This window comes from Symsagittifera roscoffensis, chromosome 2 (genome assembly GCF_963678635.1).
Source record: "Symsagittifera roscoffensis chromosome 2, txSymRosc1.1, whole genome shotgun sequence".
NCBI classification, from domain to species: domain Eukaryota; kingdom Metazoa; phylum Xenacoelomorpha; order Acoela; family Convolutidae; genus Symsagittifera; species Symsagittifera roscoffensis.
Window position 1 is genome coordinate 22,063,538 of NC_087063.1, and position 10,449 is coordinate 22,073,986.

A 10,449-nucleotide genomic window follows, 5' to 3' on the forward strand; every position below is an offset into this window, starting at 1 on the left:
GCCATAAACTGTCTACCTAAGAAAAACCGAGACCAAAGCTTATTTCTAATTAGCTTAAAAAATCGAAGTGTTCACCATCGAAAAACCATTTAGCTTGAAAGTAAATGCAGCTCAAATAAGAACCAACACATGAGAAAATAACAATGCTGCGTTTTTTTCTGCTCATTTATGAAGTTTTCATGACTTGCGTGCTTTTCAAATGTCCAAGTATGCTTTTCATTTTTGTTCATTTTATAATCAGAAGCTCGCAAACAATCTGCGTTTTGTACCATATGAACGTGATATTTCTTTATTACTATAGGCTGAATTTTATTAGTTTTACTTAAAGGTCCAGCGGAATTTTGGCACAGTAATTAAATTGTAGAACCATAAAGTTTTTCATATCTGTTCGAATGATTGAGCAAATGCATTTTCACAGAAAAACGTTTGAGCACAGTTTGGTTTTAAATCTTTGAGTTACTCTGCAATTATATATCAGTGGTTCTTGGTCAAAAATTGTTTAAATAGTCCTGTTTTATTGAGCCGACCACAAAGTGAGCTCGAACTCCATAACTAGGTGTATTTTTCCAAAAAACAGGCGAGCCGGTCATTATTTTATGCCCTTTCTCACCTCGATGGTTTTCTTTTTAATGTTTTTTCCATTATTTCTTCTTACTTTGAATGTTAGAAAAAGTATTTCGGTCAGAAAATTCTGAGCTACTAATTGCAAAACACCCAAATTTTTTATTTACAAACTAGTCAAATAACATTTTTTGAAGCACAGTTTTCTTTAAATTGGTTGCATATTGGTTGCCATTCAGTCAGGGGCGGATTTAGGATTTTCTCGGGAGGGGGGGAACGGATTGTCAATTTTTTTTTCAGGCTGACCAAAGTGATTTTCCGCGCTCTCACAAATCGTTTTAAAGACCCTCTTTCGACCGAATTCTCTGAGAAATTTTTAAAAAAGGATAAAAATTGGCGTTTTTTGGGAAAAATTGGCGTATAGGGTCTGTCAGCCAAAAAATGAGATCTTAAAATAATATAAAATCCGCCTTCTCCTAAATCCGCTGGTGCATTCAGTTACTTTTCTCTTTAATTTTTTGGCACATTTTTTGGCAGCCAAAACTGAAAAATTAAACCTGAAAAATTCGAGTTCACGCAGTCTTCAATATTGATCAATATATCTAAAATCGAGATCCTTATATTTTCAATTACTTTTTCTTCTTGCTAAATAGCTGTAGCTGAGTTGTTATTGCGTTGCTCGAGGTCGCATTCCAAAAACTGAACATCGGACTCTCGGATTTCCAAAAGTTGCCTGGAACTAAACAAACTACGATCCTATCTGAAACTATTCTTGTTTGAGTCGTAATGGGAAATTGAGAACGAGATCATTTTCTCGACCTGGTAAGGAATTGGAGTTTATTAAGTTGATATAAGCTTTCAAAAAGATTCAAAAATCATCTAACGTTTTTTCTGCAAATGTTTGATAAATTATTAATTCCTTTTTCTCTATTGACTCCAATTCCTGCAGAGCGTCACGACACAAAAACGCAGAATAAACGACAGAAAAACCCCAGATACAACACTCATCAAAAAACTCCACCCCAGGATCCTCAAACTACGGTAGTTGAGAATGTTCTAGTCCACAGTACCAATAGTAAACATAAAAAGTCAATTTGAGTCAATTGGTATTAATTAATAAGTGCATGCCGCCTCCTTTCGACAACACAATGTTAGCTTGTTCATGCTAGGTTGTTGATAGAAAAAAAATTACCTCTTGAATTAACTTCAATTAGCAGCAGCGTGAACATCAGTCGTTAACCCCCTCCCCCCTAAAAAACACTCTTTCGAATGGGCGCTCTAAGGCACAGTCAGTAGCTAAGGAGACGACCATAAACTAATTCAGAGCATGTTTAAATTCAAAATTCTAACCCTAGAATTTTCGATAAAAAATTGAAAATTAAATATCAATTTAATTTTGAAACTAGAGATTCGGTACATTTAAGATAGTGTAACGTTTGTTGTTAAATATTATTGAAGCAACCTTACAGCCCCCACCCTCCCTAAATTGATTTAGGGGGGAGAAAATATGAATTTTTCATGAGCTAACTTTGAGAATAGCCCATATTTGACAAAATTAAAAGTATTACTAAAAAAATGGAATTCAAACAATATTTTGGTAATTAACAGCTTAACAGCATACAACTGCACTCCCGGATTTAAAATGTATAAATCAATTTTATTCGCGCACTTGTATTACATTCATATTTTATGCAGAACTGTTTTTCAGATCTAAAACATTCAGGGGGGGGGGGGCATTCTACTGTAGGGCACTTAGGGGGAGATAGTGCGGTTGATCCAAATTATTATTTCTATCACCGAATTTGAATGAAAAAAATCTACCCCAAGAATAAATATTCTGCACAGTCAAAAATTGCAACAGAAAACTTCAGGATCTAAATCAAGTCACGCGAGGATAGTTAAAGTAATCACATCAAACTTAAATTGTCTTGAAAAAATTACAATAGGAAAAAGAGCTTTTTTCGCGAGAAGTCGTTAACCTAAACAAAACTGCTCGCATATCAAAGCAAAGCCCTGAATCTACTATTACAAACTACGTTCATACGGCAGTATGCCGACAAGATCAAAGGTCAACCAGCCGAAAAAATGGTTTACTATTCCAACAAGCCAAAAACTGAAATTGTTACGCAACATAGCAACAAATAGCCCCTTTCATACAAAACTCTTATGCAAGTTCGTTTTCAAGATAGGACGTTTTGTAAATATTACTTTATGTTGAACATCTAGATTACATACATCTGACCAGGGGAGGATCGGGGATTTTCTCTAGAGGAGGCGGATTTTCAAAAAATTTTGTCAATTTTTCTTAGGTTGACTAAATTGCTTTTCCGAGGTTTCCCGAAGCACTAAAAAGACCTTTTTTGTCAGATTTTCTGAGCCGCAGGCCAGTTTTTGGAAGAAAAAAACAGGCCAAAAAGACGTTTTTATAAACTTTTTGGAACAATTTGACCAAAAAATTGCTCGTTTTTTTGGAGCGCGCTCCCCCCTCACAATAAGAATGTATTGGCGTGTGTAGAAAAATTTTAGGGTTCATCAGCAAAAAATATATATCTCAAAATAGTACAAAGGCGGCCCTTTGGGTCGGCAGGGGGCTGAATTCTTGAGGAGAAATCCCGCCCTCCTTAAATCCGCTACTGCGTCTGACTTGAATCATTCTTTCTTAAATTGCAAAGTCATTTTTCCAACTCGTACCGTCCATTTCAAGTAGATTTGATTTGCTGAAAAGAATAGCTAATGTTTACTTGCCTATCTCATCTGGTAATTTGTCACATCGAAAGTTACTATTGGTACTTGGACTAGGAACCGGTATCCCCGGCAACAATCGAGTACACCGTTGTGGAAGACAGCAGAAAACCCACCAAAACAAAGCCCGGTCAAGCGGATAATTCAGAGGGTTTGCAGAAAACTCCAAAAATCAACGAAGTCATCGGCTTAATACTCCGTTTGATGAACTTTAATATCCAATTTTTATTTAAGAAACGTATCCCATTTAAACCACGTGCTCCCATTTTCTCTCAAATAGACCATAAATACGGATAATTTTCCTCATTCTTTAGCTTGTAGTTACAACTGCTCACGCTGCGTGAATGGTAATCGATTGCCCAAAACTTTCAAATTGGATTTAATTAACCCTTTCTACCCTGGCCTCATTGAATGATGTTAACAAAATTCAACTTCCACGTAAATTAAGTGTAAGTAAACAGGTAAAAAGCCAAAATCTAGGCGAGGTGCATGCATGCTAAAAGAGGTTAAAAACTGAATACTAAAGAACCAAGAAACTGCATTTTATGAATTGTGCAGGTGTCTCAATTCAATCATTTAGGATTCCCATTACAAGGCCAAACTGTGCAGTGGATAGGCGCACAATTTTGTGCCTGTGTTCCTGGATACCTGATACAAATCTTTAAACATGTTCCAAAAAGTAAGTGGATTCCATTTACAAAGTTTCCGTGGATTCCGCATACAAATACATGTAACTTAAATTTTGAAGGCACATTTGTTGTGTCGCGGATTCCACAACAAGCGAATATAGCTAGTTGATCTAGCTTCAGCAACTGTAAGTGGAATCCGCGATTGTAATTTGAATCCGCAATATTTGTAAGCGGAATCTGCTTACAACTCATAGAAAGCACAGTTTGACCTCGTAATGCCCTTTTTGACATATTTGTCGAACCTCGGAGAATTAAGTCGGACTCATCATCGACGAAAATGTTTGAATTCTGCCACAAATTCGCAACCCAATATTTCTCCAGTTTATCCAAGAACAAAAATGGCGCAGTATCGCCATTCAGTGTGTTCGTATGTCTCTCAATGGCCAAAATGGGCGCGGGAGGCAAAACATTGAAGGAATTCATTGAAGTACTTGGCGACGATCAGGAGGAAACCAAAAGTGTTGTGAAAAAATTCGTTCACTGGGAAGACAATGAGTTCGAATTAAAGCTCGCTAATGCAATTTTTGTCAAGGACGGAATAAGGCTGATCGAAAGCTTTGAGCAGAGTTTAGATGAAAGTTTCTCGGCACTGGTTCAAAATGTTGCTCTGGGGACGATTGACGGTGAAACGGTTGTGAACGATTGGATAAGAGAGCAAACAAAAGGACTGATCGATAAAGTTATAAAAAATACAACGGGGGATGATCTGGCTATTTTAGTGAACGCGGTTTACATGAAAGGCAAATGGGTGAAGGAGTTTACGCTAAGCCGAAAGAATGAAGATTTCAGAACGTCGGCAGGTGAAATTGTTCAACCACAAATGTTGAAAAAAGAGTGCATTTTTGGTTTTTACATTGACAAAGCAAATCAGTATAAGATCGCATTTTTCGAGTACAAATTCGCTGAAAATTCGTCTGACCAATGGGAAATGGGGGTCTTACTTCCAGATCAGCAATCACAATGCAGCACTAAAATTGCTGACTTTTTGACATTCATTTCACCAGAGAACATGAAAAAGTTCACGAATTACTCGCCTGACTCAAGATTTCTGACCAAATTGCACGTGTTACTGCCTAAAGTGAAAGCTGAAGCTGAAATAGACCTCATTCCAATACTCGAAAAAATGGGAATGAGCAGTGCATTCAATTCATCAGGTGCAAACTTCTCGGAAATGCTTGCGTAAGTATCATTTTCATATCAAATCCTCCTTTTTTCAGACGACTCAGTTTAAAACTCTGTGTCCAAAAGACCGTGTCCGAAAAACCGAAAGCGTCAACCACTGTCAGAGATATGGAAGGAAAAAGGACTTAGGGTGGGTTTATGGTTTCAAGTATCTGTTAGTACTTGTTTCTCAAGTGATCAACAGTTGTATCATATTAACACTTTTTAAGTCGTGCTTCATTGTCCAAAAGATAAGCAAACAACTATTTCAGTGAGGGAAGTTTATCTGGTCGATGATGTTTTAAATACCAGTTCAATATTTTTCTGACCAATCGCTGCAAACTCAAATTACTCTAGTGAGGCTGTCTTCAAGTAAGTTTTGGCTCAGAAAGTTAAATGCAATTCGATTAGGAACAAGACAAAAAATACTTCCAATATAAATCTGTTTCTCAGTTTTTAACTCTAAGTATTATGGCTACGACTTCTTTCCTCCTCAACAGATAAAAAAAGTTTTCTTCCAACAAAAGGAGCCGAAAGAGTTTTTCCTCGAAAAATTGTGTCACGGTTTATTGAAAGGCCTAAATTTGCATAAAATTAGAATTAGTTGCTGCCAAAGAAATTAACCAAAGTTGGAACGAAATTAATTATGAAGAAGTGATAAAAATTTTTTGTTAAGTGAAGGAGTCAATTACTTATTTTTATGGCTCCCATTGAATGACTGATTTTCAGAGAAGTTTTATAAGAACTGTAGTTTTGAGAAACTGCGTCTCTAATTCCGTTCACGTTCTAACTTAACTGTAATGCAAATTAGTCCGTAGGTTTCGACGGGACGACCACGATTCACTACAACTCGAAAGTTTTAGGTTGTCGGCAATAACTTTTTAGTGTTATATTTGTGCCCCTATAGAAAACAAACCTGTAATCTTTTCTAGTTTAGATGATGTAATTGAGCTTTTTCTTGCTTGTAACGATGATTTGAATATAAATTAGTTGGTTGCACGTGTTTGGTATTTCAGTTTCGCAGTTTTCATAACTTTTACTTGCTGTGTTCTGGTTTTCTATTTCTTTTCCAGAATTTCTCTGAATGCATATGCAAATTTGAAGTCATCTAAGATGATTGCCAATTGTCAAATTGGCATATAACACTCGGCCTCATTTTGCAGTTGCAAAATGAATTAAAAAAAAGAGCTGGGGTGGTAGCTATTTAAAAAAAACGCTGGGTTAACGTTCGTGCAAGAGTCGGTTGAAGTTATCGACTATGGCTGTCGGCAGCAAGGCTGCTTTAGGATGAGGCTCTCATTGTCGTGAATAATCGTTTGTTGGGTCATTGCAATAGTCCGTGCAATAGTGGTATTGACAAAAAGTTTGTCCCTGGTTTTGACGGTGTAAATGTAAACGCGTGTCTGGGCATCATTGGTTGATTTGTTTGCTGTGATCCTTCCAATTGGCCAGAGTCCTCGTTACGTCATATCCTGACGAATCCAAACGATTTCCCCCATTTTGATACTGGCGGCGCCCATCGTTGTCGCGGCAGTAGTGTTGGTACCAGCCCCTTTGAGTTTGATGCTCTTACCACTGCATTTTTTTCACTTGCAATCAAAAAATTCCAGTTGTATTCAATTCAGTGCTAACTAAACTTGCGAAGGGGTACAAGTTCAACGGAATCAAAAAAAAATATTCAAGAAAATGAGGGTCATAAGCACTAATCACAAATCAAATCTCTCTTTCTCTCTCTTTCTCTCGTTCTCTCTCTCTCTCTCTCTCTCTCTGTCTCTCTAGAGACTCCTAACCGTCCAGTTACACTAAAGAAATTCTTAACATATAAGTGAGTTCGACCTGCTAAAATTAATAGCGTCTTTGCAAACCATCTATCTATTTTTTGAGATCAAATGTTCTCACTAATCATGAGATCCAACTAATTTCTTTCAAAATATTCGTTTTTCTTGAATGAGATTCGATCAAACAAAAGTTTTCACTGGGAAAAACCATACTAAAAAACTTCATGTGGGTACAAAAGACAAGAAACCATCAAAAAGCCGTTACCAGTAAACACCAGATTGCTGCTAATGAATGCCCGTAACATGAGCTACTTAACTAGCCGCCCATTTTTCAAGGAACTATATAATATTTTAAGCTTTTCACTTTGAATTTTTTTAAACTGTGCTGTAAAAACACGCTGTGACCGTCTTGAAGTCGATTCGTCTTCAGATTTAAGAGAAACAAATAAAATTTTACCTATTCAGTTTTTCTTAAGCTAGAAAACGTCATGCTTTTTCTGGGGAATCAACAAAGTTTTTATCAGCCTACTTCAATTTAAGTTATCCAAATCATAAGGTTGGTGAACCTTGTCGTACAAAACCACTTGTCTTCAAACAGCAGCATAATATTTTTTTTATTAGAAAAAACTGTTTTATGATAGCTTTACCAACTTGAAACAACATAAAAGAAAATGAAACACTCGCAAAACTTTTAACATACAATACAATTAATTTCAGTCTTAAGATGTTATTTCATAAGCTTCACCTTGAAGATAAAACATTGCAAGCCTAAGTAAAAATTAAATGGAAAAAAAAATATTTTAACTGACATTTAGCGAAGTTGTTATAAAGCATTTTTGTGAGTAGCAAATTTTTTTTGATTTGTTTCACAATTCGATTTTAATCTATAAGGTTTATAAGAAAGTCTTCAGTTTGTTTGTTTGATTTTAAATTTTTTATACTTTTTATTCTGTCTAGATGGTCATCTTTTGTTGTCAAAATTTTGGTTCAGAGAAAAATTTACTTCGACCAGATTCAACATCAAAATCAGCGTGTATTCAACAGATTCAACATTTGATGTATTCAGCATCAAAATCAGCGGCTGATGCTGATTCTAATCTAGCAGTTTCTGGGAGAGACTGTTAATTTAGCCTAATATTTACGGCGTTGTCATTTCAGTGTTTCTGCCTGGGTTCAGTTGAGCGCAAAATGTTTCGTTACAATAGAAAGATCCCAGTTCTATGAAGTTTAAAGCAATGATGCAGAAAATTGTCACGAGTGTATGTTTATAGCGACAACCATGGATCATTTATCTATGTTATAAAACTGAATGAGCCCATGAAATTTTTTTTTTTTTTTTTTTCATTTCGAAACAGCAAATTTTTGAAAATTCAAGTTTTTCGATATCAACCTATCCAACCAATGATAACTGACTTCAATGTTACTCAATTTTTCTACCCAGAAACAGTTTCAATTTTTTTTCACAAAATCTGATGTGGTCTTAAAATCATCTTTATTGCTTATTGTTCTGACCATTAAAATGGGAGAGGAACTTTGTATTCGGTTGTGTTTTAGTTTTAGTTTCTTTTTGTTTTCCACGCAAAATCAGGTACCACAAATAATCATCGGAATAGTTAGAGTGATATAACATATTGAAGCTCTCTCAAACGTGATTCGAACGACTTTAAAAGTTTCTGGAAAAACTGGTTTGAAGTTTTTGATATTTGGTCAAATTTCGAGCAAATGGGGTGACCGTGTACGCTTATCATAGCTTTTCCAAAATGTAGTTATACTTAAGTAAAGGTAGTTTTTGGCCTTTTGGAGAGTAACTTTGGAATTTAAATTTTCAAAAAAATTCAAAAAGATTTCTGCAAAAAACTTTTTTTTCAAATTTGTTTTCTAACTTTTTTTCTCGTTTTTCAATCTTTTTTCTTCAAAACTGTTTTACAATTGACCTATTTTACTATGACTCTCAAATATGCCTACGTTCTGTTTTTTCGTTTTGACACAACATGCAACAGATCTTTTTATTACAATATGCAGAAAAAAAAACGACACAAATATGAAATAAAAATTTTGTTTTTGTATTTTTTAAGACTGATCGGAACTATCTGTGCTATTTGCACAGTAACCGGCTAACCTTGTTAGACGTTGAAATTGTCTAATTTAGGGTAAAAGCTAGCTCTTTGTCATTTTAATCGGTTTTGGTTATTTGATTTTATTATCCTGACTTTCGGCTCAAAATAGTTAATTTATTGCACGAAGAAGATCCTGACAATTAATGCATTTGATTCTCCTTACTGATTTAATGGTTCCTACAATTCCCTAATTCAAATGTAGGAAGGCAATTTTGTTGTCATTTCAGCGTAGACGAACCAGTTCACTTCAATGAGGCCAAGCAGAGGTGTTATGTTGACATAGACGAACAAGGGACGGAAGCTGCTGCAGTGACATATATGAATATGAAGTTAATGTGCTCCAGAGAAATAGAGCCAGAACCACCAACACCATTCCACGTTCTCTTTCCATACATTTACTTCATATTCCAGCCAGCTACCGGGATCATACTGTTTGTTGGCATTGTCAACAACCCGTGTGCTGATGAAAAACAGCCACCACAGTAACTGAACTTATTGACACAAATGTAAGAAATTGTAAATGCGTATTCGATATGTAATGATCCTAATTATAACAATAATTGCTCATATGTACAGTCCTTTGTTCTTATTTTTTTATTCACGAGGAGTGATTTTTACTAATCATTGTATTATTCAGATTATTTTAGAGATGAAACGAGTTTAAAAATTAGAAGGCACATAACCCGTTTTTTGGGTGCAAGAGAAAAGCAGGTTTCTGCATTAAACGGTGGCGAATCTAACGCTACAAAAAGCGGTCGTTCCAAATAACATGTGAGAAAATATGAAAGACTGCTGGTATCAGGGCGAATCCCCGAATGTTTCGAGCGACTGCCTTTTAAGGTTTATGGAGCAGTAATAACATGAAAAAATTAAAAATATTTTTTTTCTTAAGTTGAGAATTTTTTACGAAAATCATCCCTCCACATGCCATACAAAATAAAAAGTAATAGATTTTGCTCCTATTAAGAAACCAATTAAGGCACATAAGCTAATTTCAACAAATTTGGAACGATTTGTAAGATGGATTAAACCTCCGCTTACGCGTTAATAGCGCGAAACATATCGCGCGTTAATTGTCCTAAATTGGCAAAAAGGCAATCTTTAAACCCCATTAACTTTACGAAAAATGATTACAAGTGACATATTTTTGTTCCAATTTTCGATACGAAAGTAACGGAATATTTGTGCTCGGGGTGGGTTTTTTTTCAGACAAATTTCGACTTTTTAACTAGCTATTTTTGACGAAGTTTCTGTATATCATTCAAAAGGTTTTGTTGTCTTGAGCTTAATTTTGAAAAAAAATTTCACCTGTTATCATTTTCGTAAAGTTATGGAGGTTTAGAGATTGCCACTTAGCCAATTTGGGACAATTAACGCGCGATATATTTTACGCTATTAACG

The 10,449-nt window shown here is 35.4% G+C and overlaps 1 protein-coding gene across 5 annotated transcripts; it reads left to right on the plus strand.

Annotated features, from left to right (window-relative positions):
- The first annotated feature begins 230 nt into the window (after nt 1–230).
- On the plus strand, nt 231–9,631 carry LOC134839487 (serpin B8-like). 5 transcript variants are annotated; one of them, XM_063855056.1, is made up of 6 exons: nt 231–533; nt 1,133–1,383; nt 1,511–1,602; nt 3,361–3,483; nt 4,249–5,171; nt 9,276–9,631. In XM_063855056.1, the coding sequence occupies exons 5-6, from the start codon at nt 4,270–4,272 to the stop codon at nt 9,532–9,534; spliced, it is 1,161 nt and encodes a 386-aa protein (XP_063711126.1). In that variant the 5' UTR covers nt 231–533; nt 1,133–1,383; nt 1,511–1,602; nt 3,361–3,483; nt 4,249–4,269; the 3' UTR covers nt 9,535–9,631. The 5 variants fall into 5 exon arrangements, with proteins under 5 accessions (XP_063711126.1, XP_063711125.1, XP_063711127.1 ...); XM_063855055.1 differs by having other exon boundaries at nt 1,142–1,383; XM_063855057.1 differs by having other exon boundaries at nt 1,215–1,383.
- Nucleotides 9,632–10,449: the final 818 nt, after the last annotated feature.